Consider the following 27,284-nt stretch of genomic DNA (forward strand, 5'->3'; position numbering starts at 1 on the left):
CATCAAATTGTATGCGTAGCTGGCTTGACAGAAATGGTAGCAGAAGGTGAATGTTAAACTTTTGTTGCACACATCCAGATGATGCTGCATACCATTTTGCGCAATGACGCTTTAGGTGCGCTCAGTCAATATTTGCAGTGTTGACCCTTCTTTTTCAAGATCTCTGCAATCTGCCCTGTCATGCTGTCAATTAACGCATTACCTCGTAAATTCCACGTCACTAGACAGGACATACCAATAGAAAAGTTAGTTTTGCATGAACCGGTGCCTCTGTCAGTCGGAGTATGTACAATTTAGACCACTCCATCGGTCCTTAATTGAAATCGCCACTCACCCGGGGCACAAGGCAATGCTAAATGAAGTTGCCCAATGGTGGCGCAGCATGTGAATTCGACCAACCACTGAACTCGAAATAAGGCAAACAACACTGAAAAACCAATCACCAATGTACACAGCGAAAGCAGCATGTCCACGGGGCGTGGTCTTTCACGCGCGAGTTGTTGACGAACAACCAATGGCAAGCCAAAACACTCATTGGTGCCAACAACAGTAGAGAAACAAGACTCCATTGTGGCTCTTTACATGTAATAACAGTTAGACTAATGTGATACGATTGCGCCAAAATGGCGAAAATGTTAACCAGTTGCACATGACTCGGTATGTGACAGCCCTGTTGGTGTTACTTTTTAGGGTACCCAATCGCATCACAGCTCACATAAACTCTCTGGCAAACATACAGTAGTTTACCAACACAACTGCTGTCGTTCAGATAAACACTGTTGCAAGGTAGCAGTTTATGTAGCTGCTCTTTTGACCTAGTCTTTTTTTATAAACATTTTAGTGTCAGCCTTTGCAGCTCGAGACGACCCACACGTGATCGACCAGGATAACTAGGCAGATTGTTAGATACAGTATTTGAATTTGACGAGGCTGTTTTGACGTTGGATAGCTAACTACATTCGCTGGTTCGAAATTTCGAATAGACCTCACATTAATTGTTTATATGGTTATATCACAAGCGTACCAAATTTTGATAGGTAAAGCAGACTAATTTGTTAACCGGGTCGACGTTCGTTTTTCATGCCAGTTTGTGCAGCTGTACATTTTCTGTGCGGCTAATAAATTATAACGTCATTTGTTTTTGAGAGCCCTCTGCGGATTGTCATTTTTACTTTTTCAAGAACAAGGCTTTCTGCCTGAAATATTTTTGTTAGTGATTTCCACAAACATTGTAGCTAGCATTTAGCTTGCCCGCACCCGTATCAGCGATTGTAACCGCGAGCCAGCATCAGCCAAGCGAATTTGACAAAAACATTTAGTAAATAAATAAGTCATCAAGAGCAGTATCACACACACCGATAACTGACTTCTGTTGTCGAGAAATTGCCTTAATCTCTTGCTTATTTTCCATTACCGAAAACCGACATCGAAAGTGAAGTAACCTAGCTAGCTACAGTCAGAAGCAGTTGAGTAGCTAGGTATCCAAATTCTGAATCTGACCCGGATTGTCATTTTATTAGTGTTATTGTTGAAAATGGCGGCGATCGAAATGGTGCAGATGTTGATCGAAGCAGCAGAATACCTTGATCGCAGAGAAAGAGGTATAGTGTAAACATATTTTGTTTCTCATATTTAAAAAATAAAACATAATTAGTGAGCTACCCTGCCTCAATTGCATTGCTGGGGAGTGCACCTGTCATAATCCATTTATATCAGGTTAATTATAAATGATTGATTGATTATTGATGCAGACCAGATGTTAAAAACATGTATTAATAATTGCATTGTACATCGAATAATGGGGCCAGCTGGCAGTAATATGCTCACAGCAACAACAAATGTCAGCAGCAAAAACAGTCGACCATACAGGGGATGTTTTATATTACAAACACTTTGAAGTATAGTGTTGCAATTTTACAGACATTCAGAAATGACCTCGTTTGATCGAAAAATACATTATTTGTCACATTCACACGGGAAGGATTCATGCTTGCTCCAATGGATTTGATCTTGATGTTCTGTCCAAGCGATTTCCCCACTCTCCATTCTCTATGTTGTGGTTCGGCTGGGTAGCCAGCAGGGTTTACTCCAGTTCAGATGACATCATTGGCTGAAAGGGGGGGAAATTATCATAAATCAAGATTTTTGTATGTTTATACTCAAGCTATATAACTACAAACGTGATACAAATGATAGGTCACTTCTTACCTAGCCACAAAATACAGTATTCCCTCATCTCACATTTATGGCCCTCATCAGTTTTCATTGGAATGTCTATGGTTGCATTGAATGCATTCATTGCACTGTGTTGTGAATTACAGTGCTGGATTGATTTATATCCTGCTCATTTATTTCCAGAAGCTGAACATGGCTATGCCTCCATGTTACCGTTCACCAGCAGCAAAGAGAAGGACAGCTTGAAACAGAAAAATAAAAGCAAGAAGAACTCCAGTAGCAGGTATAGTCATTTGACCTAGTTCTGTCTATACTCCCCTGTGTAAAGTAGACCCCCTCAAGGGAATACCCATTCAACTGTAAATGCAAGATCCGTTTATCAGAGAACAAGACATTTGTGTTGTCCAGTTTTAGCCCCAACAGTGACCCAGATGGGAAAAATATCAATCCGATTCAGACGGAGTTTAGCAAGTAGCTACATACAATAGTGGGAAATCCAAGCCTTTTGAGGTCGATCAAGGTGTCCAAGGACAAACTGCAGCAGTCAGGCAGTTCACCCTGACCGGCGTTCCTCCAGGAAGGACGGGACAACCTCACCTGGCCTGGCCAGTTGTCTGTCTGTCTTTCTGATGTTATCCAGCTTACCTAGACACCTAGGTGTGAAAGCCTCCTACAGTAGTCCTACCTAGCCCTATCTGTGTCAGGGTGTCTGTCTGGGTGGCCGGGCGAGGCAGGAACTGTAGATAACTAGACATTAAAGCTAAACAGGGATAAAGGAAGGGTTGTACGTGTCTATTTATACCTAAGCCTCAGTCCGTTGTAATAGGAACCTGATGTTATTACAATATTTGGTTTGGAGTGTTGGGTCGCTTAGTTCTCCAGCTTGGGCTGACAGAGACACCAGTACATACATGTACAGTAACACATTCATTTAGGTGATTGTTAGTTCTCAAAGATTATATAATTTAAAAAATATATAGCTCCATTATCTTTTCTACATACTTTATATCTGGTTTTCGTCATTTAAGTTTATGCTAAAAGTGTTTTTCCATCCCAAAAATGTATGTAAAAAATAAATAAAATAATATACAGTTCCAGTCAAAAGTTTGGACACACCTACTCATTCCAGGGTTTTTCTTTATTTTTACTATTTTCTACATTGTAGAATAATAGTGAAGACATCAAAACTATGCAATAACACATATGCAATCATGTAGTAACCAAAAAAGTTTTCAACAAATCTAAATATATTTTATATTTGAGATTCTTCAAAGTAGCCACCCTTTGCCTTGATGACAGCTTTGCACACTCTTGGCATTCTCTCAACCAGCTTCATGAGGTAGAATGCATTTCAATTAACAGGTGTGCCTTGTTAAATGTTAATTTGTGGAATTTCTTTCCTTCTTAATGCGTTTGAGCCAATCAGTTGTGTTCTGACAAGGTAGGGGTGGTATACAGAAGATAGCCCTATTTGGTAAAAGACCAAGTCCATATTATGGCAAGAACAGCTCAAATAAGCAAAGAGAAATTACAGTCCATCATTACTTTAAGACATGAAGGTCAGTCAATCTGGAACATTTCAAGAACTTTTAAAGTTTCCCGTGGAAATGTGTCCTTTGGTCTGGAGTCCAAATTTGCGATTTTTGGTTCCAACCGCTGTGTCTTTGTGAGACGCAGAGTAGGTGAACGGATGATCTCCGCATGTGTGGTTCCCACTGTGAAGCATGGAGGAGGAGGTGTGGGGGTGCTTTGCTGGTGACACTTGGTGATTTTATTTAGAATTCAAGGCACACTTAAGGCACCACCATTTGCCTCATGCAGCGCGACACATGTCCTTCGCATAGAGTTGATTAGGCTGTTGATTGTGACCTCTGGAATGTTGTCCCACTCCTCTTCAATGGCTGTGTGAAGTTGCTGTATATTGGCGGGAACTGTAACACCCTGCCGTACACGTCGAACCAGAGCATCCCAAACATGCTCAATGGGTGGTGACATGTCTGGTGAGTATGCAGGCCATGGAAGAACTGGGACATGTTCAGCTTCCAGGAATTGTGTACAGATCCTTGCGACATGGGGCCGTGCATTATCATGCTGAAAAATGAGGTGATGGCAGCGGATTAATGGCACAACAATGGGCCTCAGGATCCCGTCACGGTATCTCTGTGAATTCAAATTGCCATCAATAAAATGCAATTATGTTTATTGTACGTAGCTTATGCCTGCCCATACCATAAGCCCACCGCCACTATGGGGCACTCTGTTCAAAACGTTGACATCAGCAAACCGCTCGCCCACGTCTGCCATCTGCACGGTACAGTTGGAACCGGGGTTCATCTGTGAAGAGCACACTCCTCCAGCGTGCCAGTGGTCATTCGAAGGTGAGCATTTTTCCACTGAAGTCGGTTACAACGCCAAACTACAGTCAGGTCAAGACCCTGGTGAGGACGACGAGCACGCAGATTAGCTTCCTTGAGACGGTTTCTGACAGTTTGTGCAGAAATTATTTGGTTGTGCAAACCCACAATTTCATCAGCTGTCTGGGTGGCTCGGATGTGGAGGTCCTGGGCTGGCGTGGTTACACGTGGTCTGCAGTTGTGAGGCCGGTTGGACGTACTGCCAAATTCTCTATAATGACCTTGGATATGGCTTATGGTAGAGAAATTAACATTACATTCTCTGGCAACAGCTCTGGTGGACATTCCTGCAGTCAGCATGACAATTGCACGCTCCCTCAACTTGAGACATCTGTCATTGTGTTGTGTGACAAAACTGTACATTTTAGAGTGGCCTTTTATTGTCCCCAGCACAAGGTGCACCTGTGTAATGAACATGCTGTTTAATTAGCTTCTTGATATGCCACACCTGTCGGGTTGATGGAATATCTTGGCAAAGGAAAAAAACGCTCACTAACAGGGATGTAAACAAATTTGTGCACAAAATTTGAGAGAAATACGTTTTTTGTGCGAATGGAACATTTCTGGGATCTTTCATTTCAGCTCATGAAACATGGGACCAACACTTTACATGTTGCGTTTATATTTTTGCTCAGTATAATTTTAATTGGTAGTTGCAGAAAGGATACACTGAGTAGACCAAACATTATCAACACCTTTCTAATATTGAGTTGTACCCCATCCCCCCTTTTTTGCCCTCGGAACAGCATCAATTCATCATGGCATGGACTCTACAAGGTGTCGAAAGCATTCCACAGAGATGCTGGCCCATGTTGACTCCAATGCTTCCCACAGTTGTCAAGTTGGCTGGATGTCCTTTGGGTGGTGGACCATTCTTGATACACATGGGAAACTGTTGAGTGTGAAAAACCCAGCAGCGTTGCAGTTCTTGACAGAACTGGTGTACCTGGCACCTATTAGCATACCCTGTTCAAAGGCACTTAAATATTTTGTCTTGCCCATTCACCCTCTGAATAGCACACATAGACAATCCATGTCTCAAGGCTTAAAAATCCTTCTTTAACTTGACTCCTCCCCTTTATCTACACTGATTGAAGTGGATTTAACAAGTGACATCAATAAGGTATCATAGATTTCACCTGGTCAGTCTGTGTCATGGAAGGAGCAGGTGTTCTTAATGTTTTGTACACTCAGTGTATGTTCCCCCATGGATAGGGGCGGCAGGTAGCTTAGTGGGTAAGAGCGTTGTGCCAGTAACCGAAAGGTCGCTGGTTCTAATCCCCGAGCCGACTAGGTGAAAAATCTGTCGATGTGCCCTTAAGCAAGGCACTTAACCCTAATTGCTCCTGTAAGTCGCTCTGGATAAGAGCGTCTGCTAAATGACTAAAATGTAAATGTAAATGTAAATGGATAGGAAAAGCATTTCAGTGTTAGCACCAGTCATAAATGTTCATGTTAAATACTAATGACTGAGGATTATGTACCAGTTCAGAGGATGTGACACAAGTGTAAACAATGCTTTGCTTTTAAAAACACGTTAGACTAGCCTATGTCCCATCTGACCATAGCACCCTGCCTCTCTGTGATACTCTATATTCAGCTGATTGTGGCATGAGGCTGCTTTTGCATTTAGTTTAATCAAATTTTTGCTAAACTTTATGTTTTTGCACATGTGAGTGGGGCCTGCTCTAGGCGCTATAGATGACTGACTGAACTAGCCTGATGAAAAGGGGGGAATTTGTTTCCGAACCTTTGTGTAATGTAGGGCAAGCCTTTCAAGTCAGCCGACCAGTATATCTACACTGGAGCAGCCCCGAACCCAACCCTGTCTCCACCAGTTTCCTTATGGTGTGTGTGTATGTGCGGTGGGGGAAGGTAGTCGGTGTGTTTGGTGTGTCAGTAGTACTACCGCCCCCCCTCATTCGCACTCTCTCTCTCCTTTCTTCTCTCTCCTCCCTCCTCTCTCTCCTCCCACTCTCCTCTACATTTTCAATTCAATTTGCTTTATTGGCATGACGTACATATTGCCAATGCGTTCTCTGGAGATTAAGTGATTCATTTACAATATTAAAATAATAATAATCAATTTTGTCAACTTGAATAAGGGTTTCAAATTTGGGGAAATTACACAATCTAATTGTTTATATTTTTTACATTTAGTCAGGAAATGCAGCTCTGTCTCAGGTTATGCTGTGGTGCAGTGGTTGCACAGTCTTTCCTCTACAGGGAGCCAGGTTATCCTGTGTCTACCCTTCTCAATGGCAAGGCTGTGCTCACTGAGCATGTACTTTGTCAAGGTTTTCTTGGTTTTGATCAGTAACCGTCAACAGTCCACATTGGCAAACTATTTAACGATTTAGAGCCAGATATCCCTGCATTTTGCTTTGTGTATGTGTTTCCCAATAGGTAATGTAGTTTTGTTTTGACTGTTATAATTTGGTTTATTCTGATTGATTGGATGTTCTGGTCCTGAGGCTTCAGTGTGTTAGTAGAATAGGTTTGTGAACTCAGCCCCAGGACCAGCTGGATGAGGGGACTCTTTTCTTTGCTCAGCTCTTGGCATTGCAGGGCTTGGTAATGATATGAGAGGGGGTCACCGTATAGTTTCCAAAACATAATTGCTATTTTTTGAGTTTTTATTATTAGTGGATATTGGCCTAATTCTGCCCTGCATGCATTGTTTGTAGTTTTCCTCTGGACATGTAGGAGAATCTTACAGAACTCTGCATGCAGGGTTTCAATGGGGTGTTTATCCCAATGGGTGAAATCTTGTTTTACAAGTGGACCCCACACCTTGCTGCCATAAAGTGCAATTGGTTCAATGACACATTCAATTTGTTTTAGTCTATTTCTAATAGGTATTTCAATTTGAATTGGTTTTTTAATGGTGTAGAATGCCCAGCGTGCATTCTCTCTCAGTTCATTCACTGCCTCATTTAGGTGTCCAGCTGAGCTTAGATTTAAACCTAAGTAATTGTAGTGGGTGCAGTACTCTATATATTTTGTACCAATTGCTAACTTTGGTATAATTCCCTGAGATCTGGATCTTCTCTGGAAATCATTATTTTAGTATTTTGGGGGGTTACTGCAAGGGCTACTGCTCTAGCAGGTCCAGGCTCTGCTGTAGGCCATGTGCTGTGGGTGACAGCAGGCACAGGTCATCTGCGAAGAGCAGGGATTTAACCTCTGAATTGTGAAAACTAACTCTCTCTCTCCCCCCTCGCGCTCTCTCTCTCCCCCGCTCTCTCTCCCCCGCGCTCTCTCCCCCTCTCCCCCCACTCTCTCTCTCTCCCCCCTCTCTCTCCCCCCTCTTTCTCTCGCTCTCTCTCTCCCCCTCTCTCTCTCACCCTCTCTCTCTCTCTCCTCGCTCTGCTTTGCTCTTACTCTCAGCTTCGGCTCCTCCATTACAGACATGGAGTCCTCCACATCTCTCTCTCTCTCTCTTTTTCTCCTCCTCTCCCACCTCTCTCTCTCTTAAAGGTATTTTATGTCTCTGTGTCCAGTATGAAGGAGGTTATAGGTAGTTTCACGAGCCAATGCTAACTAGCGTTAGCGCAATGACTGGAAGTCTAGGGATTCTTCTAGCATGCTAGCATGTGTGTAGGGCCTAGTAGTACTACATAGCTTCAATACATTGTAGCCTTAATCACTGGTTATTGCATTGGTCACTTGACAACTGTACTTTATATAATATAATATAATATGCCATTTAGCAGACGCTTTTATCCAAAGCGACTTACAGTCATGCGTGCATACATTTTTGTGTATGGGTGGTCCCAGGAATCGAACCCACTACCTTGGCGTTACAAGCGCCGTGCTCTACCAGCTGAGCTACAGAGGACCACATGGTACATGAATGGTATATGAATGGTACATGAATGGTATATGAATGGTACATGAATGGTACATGAATGGTATATGAATGGTATATGAATGGTATATGAATGGTATATGCATGGTGGACTGTGTGGAGGGAACCATGAGTACTTTACAGAGAGTACTGTACACATATAACTATAATCACTAGAACAGTAATCACCATTCAAGTCAATAGGTCTGTAATGATTGGTTCTATTTCTATGATAGTAAAGTAATGCATGGGCTCCCCATGTACAGCAGGCCAGGCAGAATGTAAAGTAGAGGGGGGAGGTGGCCCTGTCCTGTACAGTAATACGGCCTGGGAGAGGTGTTATAGTAATGTCATCAATGACTGAGAGCCCTTCAGGAATGTGTCTTGCTGGAGATCCAATGAGTCCAAAGGACTGAGACGATCCTCTGGCAATGGCATGCCTGCCCCACCCCCATCCCCCTCACATGGGAAATGGGTTACACTAGTAGCTGTATTCATATCCCAACCCTAGTCATCTCTCTACCAGTCAGCTGTACTTTACTGTGCTGATCTGTCATATGAACTGTGCTCTCTGTCTGGAGTCATCAAGCACTCATATGTGTAGTGTAGTGCAGGGGATGGACATTTCGGTCAATTTTGTTGATGACTAACCAACCCCCATTAACCGGTTAACGAACGGTTAAATGTGTTCCAAACAGTTAAATGTGACCAACAGAAAATACACTGCTCAAAAAAATAAAGGGAACACTTAAACAACACAATGTAACTCCAAGTCAATCACACTTCTGTGAAATCAAACTGTCCACTTAGGAAGCAACACTGATTGACAATACATTTCACATGCTGTTGTGCAAATGGAATAGACAACAGGTGGAAATTATAGGCAATTAGCAAGACACCCCCAATAAAGGACTGGTTTTGCAGGTGGTGACCACAGACCACTTCTCAGTTCCTATGCTTCCTGGCTGATGTTTTGGTCACTTTTGAATGCTGGCCCGACGTCCACAGGTGGGGGTTGTGCTTACAGCCCAACACCGTGCAGGACGTTTGCCATTTGCCAGAGAACACCAAGATTGGCAAATTCGCCACTGGCGCCCTGTGCTCTTCACAGATGAAAGCAGGTTCACACTGAGCACGTGACAGACGTGACAGAGTCTGGAGACGCCGTGGAGAACGTTCTGCTGCCTGCAACATCCTCCAGCATGAGCGGTTTGGCGGTGGGTCAGTCATGGTGTGGGGTGGCATTTCTTTGGGGGGCCGCACAGCCCTCCATGTGCTCGCCAGAGGTAGCCTGACTGCCATTAGGTACCGAGATGAAATCCTCAGACCCCTTGTGAGACCATATGCTGGTGCGGTTGGCCCTGGGTTCCTCCTAATGCAAGACAATGCTAGACCTCATGTGGCTGGAGTGTGTCAGCAGTTCCTGCAAGAGGAAGGCATTGATGCTATGGACTGACCGTTCCCCAGACCTGAATCCAATTGAGCACATCTGGGACATCATGTCTCACTCCATCCACCAACGCCACGTTGCACCACAGACTGTCCAGGAGTTGGCGGATGCTTTAGTCCAGGTCTGGGAGGAGATCCCTCAGGAGACCATCCGCCACCTCATCAGGAGCATGCCCAGGCGTTGTAGGGAGGTCATACAGGCACATGGAGGCCACACACACTACTGAGCCTCATTTTGACTTGTTTTAAGGACATTACATCAAAGTTGGATCAGCCTGTAGTGTGGTTTTCCACTTTAATTTTGAGGGTGACTCCAAATCCAGACCTCCATGGGTTGATAAATTTGATTTCCATTGATAAGTTTTGTGTGATTTTGTTGTCAGCACATTCAACTATATATAGAAAAAAGTATTTAATAAGATTATTTTATTCATTCAGATCTAGCATGTGTTATTTTAGTGTTCCCTTTATTTTTTTGAGCAGTGTAGTATGCATGGAGGTTGGTGGCACCTTAATTGGGGTGGATTGGCTAGTGGTAATGGCTGGAGCGGAATTGGTGGAATGGTATCAAATACATCAAACACATGGTTTGCTCCGTTCCAGCCATTATTATGAACCCGTCCTCCCACCAGCAGCCTCCACTGGCATGGAACGAATGGACATTTTTCATTAAGAGCTTAAAAAACCATACGACAATAGGAAGCCTATCCTCTCATATTATTGAACAACTACTCCAATGAAGCAGACAATGTAAAACATCATTTTCAAACATTTGCCAAAATGTAATTTGTTCTAAAAGAAGCACCTGCTGCGAGCCGTTTCACGTGACAGAGATTAAACATCTCCCTTAGAAAGAGGAAAACTGTAAATAAATATGCTAGGATGGGTTGTTAATATGACAAGGATTGTGTCTTTGGCTTCTGGAAAATGAAAGAAAGTTGATATGAAAACCAGTAGTTACAGTCTTGTCCCATCGCTGCAACTCCTGCTTCGTGCTGCTCCTTTCTCTAGACTCCCAATGCTCCCTGCAGCCTGTGTCTGTGAGTTGCCTAGCAACGAGTCTCCGCTCTGGCTTGCTCAGGCTTACTCTGACTAGAGTCGCTCTGGATAGGAGCGTCTGCTAAATGACTAAAAATGTAAATGTAAATGTAGAGATAGACATTAGTTGATGCAAGAAAGCTACTTTCTAACTCTAAACTCACTGTACATTAGCTGCTATTTTCGGCAAAATAATCATTCCGGTCGACAAAGACACTTCCAGTTTTATAACTGACGAGATTTGTTAAATTCTGACACCAATTTCATTCCACAAAATTATGCAAATTAACCTATAGACTGATAAGCATGACAGGCCAAGTTTATTTTATTTATTTTAATTTTAACGGTTAACTGTTAACATCCCTTGCAGGGATATTCAACCTGGGTCCGCAACCAGGTACTGAAGGGGGTCCGCATTTTTTTTTTTAATAAATAAAAAAAGTGGGAATTTTTTCTTTTTCTGTGTTTTATGAATATTGCTAGCAACAACAGAATAAAATTATTTTAGAGTAGACAAAAGTAGAAAAGAGGAGAATATCCTAATATTGAGCAAATTACACTCAATGGAGCAATTCTGAATTGAGTTGCGAATTGCTTTTTAATTCCAATTCAACTCTTGAACTTGATTTAAATTGGCCACACCCCACAGGAAGAAGAATCTGAATTTAATTTGAATTAAAGGAAGTATAATTTAAATTAAATGAAATCCAAATGAATTAATTATTCTAAACATCATCATAGAACATTTTATTTTGACATGTATGGTTACCAATACCATATAGCATAAGGTTGAAAACGTATTCTCCTAAAACAATTAAAAATAATTACAGTAGTCTGGAAATATTATAGGATCATGTTTTGAGTTGTCTTTAATAATTCATAATTCTCTTAATGTTTTTTTTTAATATATAAAACAATTTTTTTCCCAGAATGGATAAGATCAAACACTGCAGTATGGAAGGGGACAATCTAACATCTCATGACAAAGAAAAATAATGTTTGACATCTGAGTTATAATTAAACTAATATTTGAAATGTTATGTGTATTCTTTGCATTAATAAGTGGCATATCCTTTTGATGATAAAATATTTGTCAAATTAATGAGACTCATGTTTCACCTCTTGGTTGAATTGTTTTGTTTTTCTATTCAAATTCTGCTTCCTGTGGGGTGTGGCCAATTCTAATTCATTGTTTTGAATTGAATTCAATTCAGAAATTCCGAATTGACCTCAATCCTGCTCTGCAGATTCTCTCACCAAAAAAAAACTTGACCGGCTTCCTGGCGCTGTGTGGATTCTGAAGAGAGAGAGCTGTGTGTCTGTGTGCCCTTGTTGGTAGAGCTGGTAGGACCTTAGGCTGTTGGTGAACGATGCAGTATACTGCAATGCAGGAGGCCTTTAAATCATTTCTCTGTCTATCTATATCACCATCGCGCTCTCTCTCTCTCACATCCCACCCCCTTATCTCACTGTCTCTTTCGCTCACTCTCTCTCTGCCACCCTACACCCCTTCTCTCACCCTCTCTTTCACTATCTCTCTCTGTCACCCCTCCCCCTTCTTTCACTCTCTGTTTTGCGCTCTCTCTCTCTCTCTCTGAGGGGGCGGTATCAGCTAAGGTGAACTGGGAGAAGAGTGAGGGTCTGATTTTATGGGGAGATGGGCCAGAGAAGGATTTAATATCTTCCTGGGGAGCTACATGAAGAATGAAGTTCCTAGGGGTGTTCTTGGGGACCTCAGAATTTCAGGAGAGAAATTGGGAGGGGCTGGCGGACAAGGTTGCGGGGTTGTCTAAATAGTGTAAATGGCGGGGTTGTTGCCTCTGATATCTTTCAGGGGAAGGGTCCTGGTCACTAACAACATGGGTGATTCAATTCTCTGGCACAGGCTGATGGTGTTGGACCCCCCACAGACTCTCATCAAAAACCTGAGTAAGCATGAGGGGGACCAAGGCCTGGTGGACATTGGGTGCAGGGTGAAGGCTTTCTGTGTACAAGCTGCACAGAGACTTCTGTACCAGCAGGGGGTGTGCTGGAGAGACACTGCATGGGCTGTTCTTAGGAGAGCAGGGGGCCTTGGATATGACAGGCACTTGTTCCTGTTGGATCTTGTGCAGGTCATTATGTTAACCAATACTCTGTTCTACCACGCTGTGCTTAGGGCATGGAAAGAGACTCTTAACTGTTCACAGAGATGTTTCACGGCCTGGAGCTTGGATTATGGGGGAGCCACCGTTCCACAATCCCTCATCCGGACCAGAGTGCTGACCTCTGCTAACTTGTGGGCCAAACTTGTGAGAGCGGGGTTCCCAAGGTTAGGTGACCTGAGAGAGGAGGCTGGATGGAAATCTGCTAGTGACATAAGGGAGGCTAACCACCTAAAAGTCCTCCAGGCTGCTGCAGCAGGTGGTGGAAGGGGGTCCATGGTACTGGGCTCCTTCAGAGAGCTGCTGGGAAACGGGCAGAGACTGGGCCAAACACAAGCCTCTCTCTTGCTGCAATAAAAATGTCTGACTGCAGTGGTGGCAAACAGAGAGGAGAGGAATCTTTTTAAAGCACTTTACTGAAGCTGTGTGATGATTTGTAAGGACAGTTTCTAACCTCTGTGTCCCTCTGTTCACAGATCCACACACAACGAGATGGAGAAGAACAGGTAGGTCGATTCCCACATCATGATCTCTGTCTGTCTCTGTCGGTCTTTCCGTCTCTGTCTCTCTGTCTGTTTTTCTGTCTGTCTTTTTGTCTGTCTGTCTGATCACCCTATTAGACAGTGAATCTCTCCTCATTCCCACATGGATAGTTAGGAGCACCAGAGATAGTTATGACAGGGAAATGAACAGTGCAGAATGCAGCTTGGAGGATAATCCTACTGCTTATCCTACAAGGGACCACTGGTCTCTCTTTGGCCTCTCCCTGGCTGTCCCTTGTCTCTCTTTGGCCTCTCCCTGGCTATCCCTGGTCTCTCTTTGGCCTGTCCCTGGCTGTCCCTGGGTTCTCTTTGCCCTCTCCCTGGCTGTCCCTGGTCTCTGTTTGGCCTCTCCCTGGCTGTCCCTGAACTCTCTTTGGCCTCTCCCTGGCTGTCCCTGGACTCTCTTTGGCCTCTCCCTGGCTGTCCCTGGTCTCTGTTTGGCCTCTCCCTGGCTGTCCCTGAACTCTCTTTGGCCTCTCCCTGGCTGTCCCTGGACTCTCTTTGGCCTCTCCCTGGCTGTCCCTGGACTCTCTTTGGCCTCTCCCTGGCTGTCCCTGGTCTTTCTTTGGCCTCTCCCTGGACTCTCTTTGGCCACTCCCTGGCTGTCCCTGAACTGTCCTTAGCCTCCCTAGTCTCTCCCTGGCGGCATCCCTGTCCCTCTGGTGTTCTAGGCAGGGTCTGGGTGGCGTTCTGGTTTAACCAGGGCTAATGGCTCAGTGGACATGGACAGGCAGGTAGGCAGACTGAGTAATGCATGGCTCTGGAGCTTAGGCCTGGGAACATCAGCACAGCAGGTGTGTGTGTGTGGACTCCTCAGGCTTGATAAACCTACACACACTCGCCTAACTGTAAGGGAAGGCAGTCATCTCACTCCTGCTTCCTATTGTCTCTGTCAACGCATTACATTTACATTTAAGTCATTTTAAGTCATTTAGCAGACGCTCTTATCCAGAGCGACTTACAAATTGGTGCATTCAACTTAGGATAGCCAGTGGGACAACCACCACTGGGGGAGGGGGGGTGTAGAAGGATTACTGTTAGACTATTCCAGGTATTCCTTAAAGAGGTAGGGTTTCAAGTGTCTCCAGAAGGTGGTCAGTGACTCCGCTGTCGTGGGGGAGCTTTTTCCACCATTGGGGTGCCAGAGCAGCGAATAGCTTTGACTGGGCTCAGCGGGAACTGTGCTTCCGTAGAGATAGGGGGGCTAGCAGGCCAGAGGTGGATGAACGTAGTGCCCTCGTTTGGGTTTAGGGTCTGATCAGAGCCTGAAGGTAAGGAGGTGTCGTTCTCCTCACAGCTACATAGGCAAGCACCATGATTTTGTAGTAGATGCGAGCTTCAACTGGAAGCCAGTGGAGTGTGCGGAGGAGCGGTGTGACATGAGAGAACTTGGGAAGGTTGAACACCAGACGGGCTGCAGCATTCTGGATAAATTGTAGGGGTTTAATGCCACAGGCAGGGAGCCCAGCCAACAGCGAGTTGCAGTAATCCAGATGGGAGATGACAAGTGCCTGGATTAGGACCTGTGCCGCTTCCTGTGTAAGGTAGGGTCGTACTCTGCGAATGTTGTAGAGCATGAACCTGCAGGATCGGGTCACCGCTTTGATGTTAGCGGAGAACGACAGGGTGTTGTCCAGGGTCACGCCAAGGTTCTTTGCACTCTGGGAGGAGGACACAATGGAGTTGTCAACCGTGATGGCGAGATCATGGAGCGGGCAGTCCTTCCCCGGGAGGAAGAGCAGCTCCGTCTTGCCGAGGTTCAGCTTGAGGTGGTGATCCGACATCCACACTGATATGTCTGCCAGACATGCAGAGATGCGATTCGCCACCTGGTTATCAGAAGGGGGAAAGGAGAAAATTAATTGTGTGTCGTCTGCGTAGCAATGATAGGAGAGACCATGTGAGGATATGACAGAGCCAAGTGACTTGGTGTATAGAGAGAATAGGAGAGGGCCTAGAACTGAGCCCTGGGGGACACCAGTGGTGAGGGCACGTGGTGCGGAGACAGATTCTCGCCACGCCACCTGGTAGGAGAGACCTGTCAGGTAGGACGCAATCCAAGAGTGAGCAACGCCGGTGATGCCCGACTCGGAGAGGGTGTAGAGGAGGATCTGATGGTTCACAGTATCAAAGGCAGCAGATAGGTCTAGAAGGATAAGAGCAGAGGAGAGAGAGTTAGCTTTAGCAGTGCAGAGAGCCTCTGTGACACAGAGAAGAGCAGTCTCAGTTGAATGACCAGTCTTGAAACCTGACTGGTTTGGATCAAGAAGGTAATTCTGAGAGAGATAGCAGGAGAGTTAGCTAGAGACGGCACGCTCAAGAGTTTTGGAGAGAAAAGAAAGAAGGGATACTGGTCTGTAGTTGTTGACATTGGAGGGATTGAGTATAGGTTTTTTGAGGAGGGGTGCAACTCTCACTCTCTTGAAGACGGAAGGGACATAGCCAGCGGTCAAGGATGAGTTGATGAGCGAGGTGAGGTAAGGGAGAAGGTCTCTGGAAATGGTCTGGAGAAGAGAGGAGGGGATAGGGTCAAGCGGGCAGGTTGTTGGGCGGCCGGCCGTCACAAGTCGCAAGATTTCATCTGGAGAGAGAGGGGAGAAAGAAGTCAAAGCATAGGGTAGGGCAGTGTGAGCAGGACCATCGGTGTCATTTGACTTAATAAATGAGGATCAGATGTCGTTAACCTTCTTTTCAAAATGGTTGACGAAGTCATCCACAGAGAGGGAGGAGGGAGGGGGAGGAGGAGGAGGATTCAGATTCAGCAGGGAGGAGAAGGTGGCAAAGAGCTTCCTAGGGTTAGAGGCAGAGGCTTGAAATTTAGAGTGGTAGAAAGTGGCATTAGCAGCAGAAACAGAGGAAGAAAATGTAGAGAGGAGGGAGTGAAAAGATGACAGGTCCGCAGGGAGTCTAGTTTTCCTCCATTTCCGCTCGGCTGCCCGGAGCCCTGTTCTGTGAGCTCGCAATGAGTCGTCAAGCCACGGAGCAGGAGGGGAGGACCAAGCCGGCCGGGAGGATAGGGGACATAGAGGGTCAAAAGATGCAGAAAGGGAGGAGAGGAGGGTTGAGGAGGTAAAATCAGGAGATCGGAGTAAGAAGGATTTATCAGAGGGAAGAGATGATAGGATGGAAGAGGAGAGAGTAGCGGGAGAGAGAGAGCGAAGGTTGCGACGGCACATTACCATCTGAGTAGGGGCAGAGTGAGTAGTGTTGGAGGAGAGCGAGAGAGAAAAGGATACAAAGTAGTGGTCGGAGACTTGGAGGGGAGTTGCAGTGAGATTAGTAGAAGAACAGCATCTAGTAAAGATGAGGTCAAGCGTATTGCCTGCCTTGTGAGTAGGGGGGGACGGTGAGAGGGTGAGGTCAAAAGAGGAATGGAGTGGAAAGAAGGAGGCAGAGAGAAATGACAACAGGTATGACAAATATTCTGAAATGATTTACAGCATGGACCCTTAGACATATTATTCTGACACATAAGACTACATTTTTGCTTTGCCAATGATAAACACTAACATACTGCCAGAGGATAGGACAGTGAGACTCATTCCCTCTGTCAGCCTCTGTGTGTGTCTAGAGACTCAAACAATGGAGGCTCAGTGTTGATCTCCTAGCACACTCCTACAGTGCCTTCGGAAAGTATTCAGCGAAAACAGGTTTTTAGATTATTATTATTATTTATTTCTTTACCCAGAAATAACTTATTTACATAATTATTCAGACCCTTTGCTATGATACTTGAAATTGAGCTCAGGTGCATCCTGTTTCCATTGATCATCCTTGAGATGTTTCTACAACTTGATTGGAGTCCACCTGTGGTAAATTCAATTGATTGGACATGATTTGGAAAGGCACACACCTGTCTATATAAGGTTCAACAGTTGACAGTGCGTGTCAGAGCAAAAACCAAGCTATGAGGTCGAAGGAATTGTCCGTAGAGCTCCAAGACAGGATTGTGTCGAGGCACAGATCTGGGGAAGGGTACCAAAACATTTCTGCAGCATTGAAGGTCCTCAAGAACACAGTGGCCTCCATCAGTCTTAAATGGATTAAGTTTGGAACCACCAAGACTCTTCCTAGAGCTGGCCGCCCGGCCAAACTGAGCAATCGGGGAGAAAGGCCTTGGTCAGGGAGGTGACCAAGAACCCGATGGTTACTCTGACAAAGCTCTAGAGTTCCTCTGTGGAGATGGGAGAACCTTCCAGGAGGACAACCATCTCTGCAGCACTCCACCAATCAGGCCTTTACGGTAGAGTGGCCAGACGGAAGCCACTCATCATTAAAAGGCACATGACAGCCTGCTTGGAATTTGCCAACAGGCACCTATAGACTCTCAGACCATGAGAAACAAGATTCTCTGGTCTGAAGAAACCAAGATTAAACTCCTTGGCCTGAATGCCAAGCATCACTTCTGGAGGAAACCTGGCACCATCCCTACGGTGGTGGCAGCATCATGCTGTGGGGATGTTTTTCAGCGGCAGGGACTGGGACACTAGTCAGGATCGAGGCAAAGATGAACGGAGCAAAGTACAGAGAGATCCTTGATGAAAACCTGCTCCAGAGCACTTAGGACCTCAGACTGGGGAGAAGGTTCACCTTCCAACAGGACAACGGCTCTAAGCACACAGCCAAGACAATGCAGGAGTGAGTGGCTTCGGGACAAGTCTCTGAATGTCCTTGAGTGGCCCAGCCAGAGCCCGGACTTGAACCCGATCGAACATCTGTGGAGAGACCTGAAAATAGCTGTGCAGCAACGCTCCCCATCCAACCTGACAGAGCTTGAGAGGATCTGCAGAGAAGAATGGGAGAGACTCCCTAAATACAGGTTTGCCAAGCTTTTAGTGTCATACCCAAGAAGACTTGAGGCTGTAATCGCTGCTAAAGGTGCTTCAACAAAGTACTGAGTAAAGGTTCTGTAAACTTATGTAAATGTGATATTTCTTTATTTTATTTTATATAAATTAGCAAATATTTCTAAACTATTTTTGCTTTGTCATTATAGGGTATTGTGTGTAGATTGATGAGGGGGAAAAAAAACGATTTAATCAATTTTAGAATAAGGCTGTAACCTAACAAAATGTGGAAAAAGTCAAGGGGTCTGAATACTTTCCAGAGGCACTGTATTTTTGCTCGTATGAACCCACTTAAACGCCCACCACCCTGCCTCAGTCCAAGTCCTCTGTTATGTTGAGTCCCATAGAAGCGTAGCCTGCCTGGTGGAGCTGGCCAACTATGTAACCTGACTCTGTCACGTTATGTCATCCCAGTGTTCTGCCCTTTGGACTATTTCATACTAAGCTAAGCCTCTGAGGAACATCACCTGGATGTGTTCCACTCCATTGTGTATTTGTTTGCCTCTCCTGTGTGTTTATTGGAGAGCAAGAGGGGGTGTGTGTCGGTCTTCCACGTTGGCTCTCGGTGTCTCTCTCTTACCCAGGAGCATTAGAATAGTTATTACTCATTCATGCTGCAGTTGAAATGGATAAACACATGCTATGATCTCATATCCCTCTGGAGTACTCCCAGTACTAAGTATTCTCCATACTCCTAGCCTTGAGCTACAAATAACATCAACATTTTTCTCAACTAGCCCACATTTTGTGCAATCGTTGTGCAATTGAAGTTCACCCCACTCATGCACATGTGGCCTTTGGGGCACACACACACACACACACACACACACACACACACACACACGCAGTAAATATGGTTGTGCCTCCCCCCGCCTGCCTGTGTGTGCATGTAGCAGCCTCCAGTTGGAAGTGTATTATGTGTGTTGTGTAACAGGGTATTGTGGTCACCCACCGACACCTCTTTAGCTGCAAAGCACAGAGAGCGAGGGGGAAGTGAGGAGTGGAGATAAAGGTGTGATAAATAAAGGGATACAGAACAGCTTAATGTAAATCTAGTGATCATGTCAAGGCGTGCTGAAGGTGGGTGTGGTGTAGGAATCATGCGCAGGACGCAGAGGCTCAGTCCAAAGGCTTTAGTGCAATATATATTATATATATACAACAGAAGCACAATAAGCCCGAAGGCAAAATGCACGACGCACACAGGCGACAAAACGAATGACGCACAAACATGTGCAAACAACCCTCTCCAAAACACTGGAGGGAAAAATGTAGCTCCAAACACGAAACAGAAGCGCAATCACACACAACGACAAGCACACACAACGAGAACTAAATAGGACACTAACGAGGACTAACAAGACACAGGTGTACAACATCCAGACAAAACCAAACGAACATGAAACATAGATCGGTGGCAGCTAGTACTCCGGGGACGACGACCGCCGAAGCCTGCCCGAACCAGGAGGAGGAGCAGTCTCGGCCGAAACCGTGACAGATCACCACACCTCTCCTCTGTGTTTAATAACAATGTTGTTGAAATGTACATGGAACTACAGATGTCGGATCTTAATTTGATCGCTGAGAATTTTCCTGCTGCGTCAGGAAATTCAAATGAGCCTCGTGAATCCCTGAAAATGAGCAGTTCTTTCCATGTTGGGGCAGTCGAGTCATTGAGATCAGGACTTGCTATCATAATAATATTCTCTCTCGCACGCTCAAACGCTAGTCCTAGGTCCTATTACTGCAGCATTCAAATGTACAAAGATGTATCTGAAATTCAGCCATACACATCAACAACCATCTTTTTGTATAACACAAGATAGATATTGGTCTCCACTAGGCTATGACATACAAGTGTCAAGTCGTTCCTAAGGTTACGAATGAACTGTCAAAATAGAGTTAAATCGTGGCCTGGGGTGGTCTAGCGGTTAGGGCTGCTGCCTTCAGTGCACACGTAAAGGCCTACCGTGTGGGTTCGATTCCGGCCCACGCACATCTGGTACAAATAACGCAATCCCCCTGATTTGGCTTGAGTTAGTTTCACATTTCAAATATTTTACCCCCGATCTTGATAAGAAATTACCGTACCAGACACTTTTGGATAACATAAATAGGAAACAAATAAAATAATAACAGTAGGCTACACCAACATTAGTTTCCATTCATACCAAGTGTCGGGTAAATTGCCACAGTAGATTTGCTGTGGTAAACAAGGAAATTAGTTTTTCTATTGTCCGGAATGCTTGTCAATCGCCCTTAGTCTGTTCAAACAGGGCTACATTGTTCTGATGACAACACCAACCAGAGGGCGAACATACTTTTGGTCATGTAGTGTATGTGGACACCTGCTCGTCGAACATCTCATTCCAAAATCTTGGCCATTAATATGGAGTTGTTCCCCCCTTTGCTGCTATAACAGCCTCCACTCTTCTGGGAAGACTTTCCACTAGATGTTGGAACATTGCTGCGGGACTTGCTTCTATTCACCCACAAGAGCATTAGTAAGGTCGGGCACTGATGTTGGGCGATTAGGCCTGGCTCGCAGTCGGTGTTCCAATTCATCCCAAAGGTGTTCGATGGGGTTGAGGTCAGGGCTCTGTTCAGGCCAGTCAAGTTCTTCCACACCGATCTCGACAAACCATTTCTGTATGGACCTCGCTTTGTGCACGGGGGTATTGTCATGCTGAAACATAAAAGGGCCTTCCCCAAACTGTTGCCACAAAGTTGGAAGCATAGAAATGTCTAGAATGTCAAAGCGTTAAGATTTCCCTTCACTGGAACTAAGGGACCTAGTCCGAACCATGAAAAACAGCCCCAGACCATTATTCCTCCCACGGGAGCAACTAAATCTTAGACCATTTCAGACTCTTGGGCCGAGGGCAGACAATGGTTTTGAAGTTCGCAGGCAGGGCTTACCTCATCACGTGACCGTGACCATGACCAACTCATGTCCCCTACACAAGCAGGACTAGGTAACACCAACATATTTTAAGGAGTGGTAATGAGGTTACCAATAGTGGTTGTAATTGAGATCAGCAGTGTGGGTGAATTTTGTTTGTGTTGATGGTTTAACAAGACATCAGCTGGCGATAATCTAGTGCCATCGATGGTTGCAATAGGCCATTTGATAATATTTCAATAGGCTACATTCTGTTGGCTACCCATTAGCCTATCCATTGTCACATAATACAAGGTGTGAAAACCTATAGTTTTATAGTTAAGCTATGTATAATTTGTCAATTTAGTTATGGTCTGTAGTGTGGATTGAAAGCCTGTATTGTATGGCTTTAATATATGAATTTCGTAAAGCTGTCAAGATGTTTATGTATTTGAGCCTATCCAAAGACTATTTCTTTGAGCTGAGACACTTTTCTCTGATGTGACTATTAGTTTTACTTCATTGAAATAAAGGCAATTTACCCCCCCTAGTGTCGATGTCTGCGTATTGGGACAGTGACTTTTTGGGGGTTTGTTTTCGCTCTGTACTAGAGCACTTTGGATTTGGAATGACTATGAGGTTAAAGTGCAGACTGTCAGCTTTAATTTGAGGTTATTTTCATTCATATCGGGTGAACTGTTTAGAAATTAAAGCACTTTGTTTTTACATAGTCCCCCCATTTTAGGGGACCAAATTCACTTATGTGTATTAAAGTAGTCATTTGTAGCCAGCTTGTGAATCTACAAACTTGCATTTGCTGTTAGTTTTGGTTGTGTTTCAGATTATTTTGTGCCCAATAGAAATGAATGGTAGATAATGTATTGTGTCATTTTGGAGTCACTTTTATTGTAAATAAGAATATAATGTTTCTAAACACTTCTACATTCATTTGGATGCTACCAGAATGAATTGTGTATAATGATGAGTGAGAGTTACAGACGCACAAATATCATACCCCCCCAAAAAAAAAAAAAAAATGTTTTTGCTAACCTCTGACCATGACAATAAAAGGGGAGGTTAGCATTTTTGGGGGGGGAGGGTATGATATTTGTGCGTCCCCTATGAATACTGATGATACATAGGCATGTTGTTTTAAATTATTTCGTTTTAAGCCTTCCCCAAACCATAGCCCGCCCATAACTTTAACCACTCTGAATTAATGCCTAAACTGTTAACCTTTTGAGTTGTTTCTGTTTTAACCATGTAACCACACAGAATTCATGCATCAAAAATAGACATTCATCCTTGAGTCAAAGGGCAGTGTGCCGGATTCGAACCCATGCCGACTCTTGCATATGTGTGCCGGGGTAAGCGGCTGTAACCGCTGAACCACACAGGCACTGAGGAAAACAAAAATGTATTCTGCTTATTGCTTGCCTTCAACATATAGTAAAACAATTTATCTACAAAATGGTTTTTCCCTAACGAAAAATACATCTACCCCCTACAAATATGTCAGTTTATTATAACCCACATAAGAATTCCCATGAGATGTGCTGTATTCCACGCGTAGCCTACATAAGGTACTATGTAGGTACGGTACTGCATGGCATATAAACACCGCTTCTGGCTTCCCCCTGGCAGAGATTCTAAATATTTCTTCAGATATTCAAATCCTCCTGCTGCAGGATTATTTTCCTCCTGCAACGAAAGGGTTCAAATTAAGATACGACATCTGTATAGAAGATGATTCCACTGTAAATGTGACTTGGTTTACCATGGTTGAAAAGAAACATCCAATACATGCGTCTTCAAAATGGAACTTAAAAATGGACCTACATGTCTTCAAAAAGTGTTTGTTTTTTAGGCCTAATCACACTCATTCCCTTACCAGAACAGATTAAACATTTCTGGAAGACTGTTTGATGCAGTCCATTTCATTTATAGAGTCATGAGCAGGTGCAGGCCCTAGGTGAAATTACTGCAGAAGAGCTACAGGGAGCTAGAGAGCTGACTCCATATGAGTTGAACAATGACTGCTGAGAGGGTTTAAGGGAACTGATTAAATGATGCTTCTCTCTCTCTCTCTCTCTCTCTCTCTCTCTCTCTCTCTCTCTCTCTCTCTCTCTCTCTCTGCAGAAGAGCACACCTACGGCTGTGTTTAGAGCGATTGAAATCCCTCGTTCCATTGGGACCAGACTCCAACAGGCATACCACCCTCAGCCTGTTGATGAGAGCCAAGAAACACATTGGGGTGGGTGGGCGGGGAAGTAATTAGTTCCAAGTGTTTACTGTTTCAAGGGGGCAATTTGGTTGACCATTGTAGAGGTCAGAAGAGGGGGCTAGTCTGTTTCTGCCTTAGCTAACCCCTTGGCATGGTTACAGCAACAGGGTTGACTAAAACAAAAAGAGATCTGTTACCCTGGCTAGCTAGAGGGTAATTAGTATAGCACTAACTCTGGTGAGTGACTAGTGTACATCTGGGTTTGTTTTAGAGTACACAGCTCAGTTGGTGAGGTGATTTTAAGGTGGAGTAAAGTGGCAAAACTAAACCCTGCATCACTCAAGGACTAGGGTTACCTACCCTGTAGAGGAACATGTCCATGGTTAACTATGTGTGGATGAGGCCAGTACAGTATATTAAAGTTAACTGTCCAGTGTTTCCAGATTTCTAAAATTGTAATAAAGTATGTTATAGTGCTGAGCGATTAACCAAAATGTAGGTTATCTTTCTGTTTTTAAACAACTAATTGACCGATGTCGGTACAATTATTTGAATTCCATTTTGTGATTTTTTCTTCTTCTGTGAGCTCAATGCGCACATTGCACAGTTTCTCTAGAGATAAATCAGATCCAGCCTGAACTGTGCGATGTAGTAGGGACTTGTAGTTTTCAACAGGCCAATATTCTACATAGTTTAGCGCATAAAACGTGGTAATTAGCTAAAATGACCATAATCCATTGCGCACTTACGTGTCCGGTGTCTGTTTCTTTTATGCCTGCTACGGAAGAGGCAGAAGAATGCACGATCGTGAGGGGATATAGAGAGCAGCTGTTGCTTCGCAAGGTATCTCTACCTGAAAATACATGATCTAAGTGATTGGTAGTTGGTATTCAGCAGTCATAAAATATGCCTTATTTACTTTGAAGAACTACTAAAATAGTGATTTTGTCAGACAGCATAGGCAGCTGCTCTATATAGATGAGATGATGACTTGGAGTGAAACAAATGTAATATACACAACTGAAATATTTTATTAAAGTAATGTGAATAAATGATGGTTAATAAGTGATACGCAGTAATTGGCAGTCACTACCATCATGGGACTTTTATTAATTGTTTTATTCTGTGTTACAGCATCCAACCCAAATAATCGAAACCGAAATCGAAAACCGTGATAATTTATTTATAATCGAACCGAAACCGAACAGACCTCAAAAAGCGCTAATCACTCAGCACTAGTTTGTTAAAAAGCAGCTTTTCTTTTGGAATGGATGAGTCAAAAACATTATTTGAGTATGAGTTAACAGAATATGAACTTTTAAAAGTTAGATTTTCACTGGACAGTTACTTCACTGCATCACTGTTACATACACTACTGAGGTCAGAGGTTGCAGGAGGGCAAGAGGAGATATCAGCATGTCTTAGTGCAGTTGACACAATGCACACACACACACACGCCTCACATACACACACATATACTACACACACACACAAAGTGAGGATGCTGTCTGACTGTATGTGTGTGTGCTGTAGAGGTTGGAGGAGAGCGAACGGAGAGCCCAGCATACCTTAGACCAGCTGCAGAGGGAGCAGAGGCACCTGCAACGACGTCTGGAGCAGCTAGGGGTGGAGAGAACACGTATGGACAGCACAGGATCCACCGTCTCCTCCAACAATCCTGACTCAGACCAGGGTGAGCACACACATCACACATGACCAATATTAGCTGGCACTGTAAAGCTTTATTGTTGATGGCCATGGCTGTTATGTTCACCAAGGTATAGATACAGACACTGTTCAGTGATATGAAAAAAATTGTGCATTCCACATTGGTAATCCAAGGTAGTTGTGTTGTGGTCACAGTGGAGCAGATGTGTGTTTTAGGGTGAGTGCGTAGTATTCATCTGTGGTGTGTGTTACAGAGGAGGAGCTGGATGTGGACGTGGAGGGGACCGACTACCTGCTGGGGGATCTGGAGTGGAGCACCAGCAGTGTGAGTGACTCTGACGAGAGGGGAAGCCTGCGCAGCAGCTGCAGTGACGAGGGCTACTCCAGTGCCAGCCTGCGCCTGCAGAACCAAAACACTCAGGAGAAGGCCAAGCAGTTGGGCTGCAGCCTATAAGAGCACAGCCCTCGACCTCTGGCCCCCGTGCAACTGCATCCCTCTATCGTCAAGTTAACTCGCGCCACCAACCAGTCTCTGCCAATCAGACCTCACTCCCAGCAGGACTGGCCTTCTGACCAAGACCTCTCCTCCAGCTATATTCCACCTCTCTTTCCCCCTCAGACCGCCAACACCTGAGACACCCATCATGCCATTTCAACCGTCCATCGGCCAACCAGAATGGAGGATCAGTCTCTGGCACTGCCCATTCAGAGCCTCTGGTCCAATAAGATGAGTAGGATTTGGAAGACACTCCTCCGTCCATCCCTTTCTGTGTCCACCACCTCCCCACCCCACCCCCTCCCTCCCTTCCTGCTCTGCTGTCTGTTTCAGTGTAAGAGCAGAGCATAGAGGTTTTCACTTATCCATGCTGTTTCCCCCTTCCAGCTCCCAGCGTCCGAGAACAAAGACTTCAGCTAGAGAATGTGATTACAACACTACACCTCACTGCCCCCCCCCCCCCCCCCCCCCCCCCCCCCCACCCTTCGACCCCCAGCTCTAGCTCCCATCTCGCCCATTTCTCCAATGAGACTGGCCCCTCCATAGGTGGTGGTACAGACAACAGGGCTATGTCACCTGACTAACCAGGTGACCAATCGGAGCATGGTATTTAGCACTTAGAGACAGTATAGGAAGGGTCTGGGTCAAAGAGTTGTGGTCATTTTAATCAATATACTGTATGTCTCCTTAAAAGACATTTCAGCTATTGTAGTAATGTTATCAGGTGTAGTCTATTAGTAAGTCTTTATGGTAAATAATTGTCTACCTGCACGGTCTACATGTAAAGTCCTCACTGGGAGTTCTACAACACTAAGCACGGGTGTGATGTCATCCATGTTCCACAACCACGTCATTGTTGTGATCAGCAGCAATACATCCATCCCTCTCTCCTCTACCTGGCTTAGCGGTTGGATACATACCTCCATGTTTTTGGCTCTTATAATTGGGGGTTATTACATTTTATTTTTTATTTTGGCATACCCTGTACTTTTAAGTCCACACCTGCCATTCTGAAGTTTTATGATGGAAAATAAGTTGGGGAAAAAAACGTGTTATGAAGAACAGTGTGCAGCATGAGATTGTTATGGGATGGGGGGATGGGAATCTCTCTGATTACGGTGGCGTCTAACTCATCTTTTAATGTGTGTGTCTGTGTTGCTGCTAGTCATGTACTGTAGCCAGTGGTAGTCACTTGAATATGTGTTGAAGTTAAACAGACAGACAGTAAGTTACTGGTAATTGTTGAAAGTAGACCAGTGGAGAGATTAAAGCACATTCCATGTTCGAGAGAAAGTAGGCCAGATAGAGCATTACCTTCATCCATATTTATGAGGGAGTGTTTTCAGATTTTAAAGCCAGGAAGGATCTAGTTATCTGCTTCAGTTTACCCACAAGCAGAACACAACAGATTTGCTGACTTGCTTTGCCTTTCAGTCAGAGCACATTACAAGGAAGGTCAATGTCTTGTGAGTTAGTTCACCTCTGAAAAGAAAAGAGCAGAAAGGTTACTGTACACTAAAGATACTCTCCTCTGCCTTGTCTATATAGTTAGATAT

The 27,284-nt window shown here is 44.5% G+C and overlaps 1 protein-coding gene across 1 annotated transcript; it reads left to right on the top strand.

The window, feature by feature from the left end:
* The first annotated feature begins 744 nt into the window (after positions 1 to 744).
* On the top strand, positions 745 to 26,176 carry mxd1 (MAX dimerization protein 1). Its single transcript, XM_084180969.1, has 6 exons — positions 745 to 1,601; positions 2,359 to 2,458; positions 13,547 to 13,576; positions 23,480 to 23,594; positions 25,098 to 25,257; positions 25,487 to 26,176. The coding sequence occupies exons 1-6, from the start codon at positions 1,535 to 1,537 to the stop codon at positions 25,684 to 25,686; spliced, it is 672 nt and encodes a 223-aa protein (XP_084037095.1). The 5' UTR covers positions 745 to 1,534; the 3' UTR covers positions 25,687 to 26,176.
* Positions 26,177 to 27,284: the final 1,108 nt, after the last annotated feature.

This window comes from Coregonus lavaretus (genome assembly GCF_964263955.1).
Source record: "Coregonus lavaretus genome assembly, chromosome: 17".
Lineage (NCBI taxonomy): Eukaryota > Metazoa > Chordata > Actinopteri > Salmoniformes > Salmonidae > Coregonus > Coregonus lavaretus.

Bases quoted from the DNA above. Each gene is read 5' to 3' on its own strand.
- mxd1 (XM_084180969.1), top strand. From the start codon at position 1,535: ATGGCGGCGATCGAAATGGTGCAGATGTTGATCGAAGCAGCAGAATAC. The intron at 13,577-23,479 runs GTAGGTCGATTC...CTCTCTCTGCAG, and splicing joins AACGAGATGGAGAAGAACAG to AAGAGCACACCTACGGCTGT. The intron at 23,595-25,097 runs GTGGGTGGGCGG...TGTGTGCTGTAG, and splicing joins GAGCCAAGAAACACATTGGG to AGGTTGGAGGAGAGCGAACG.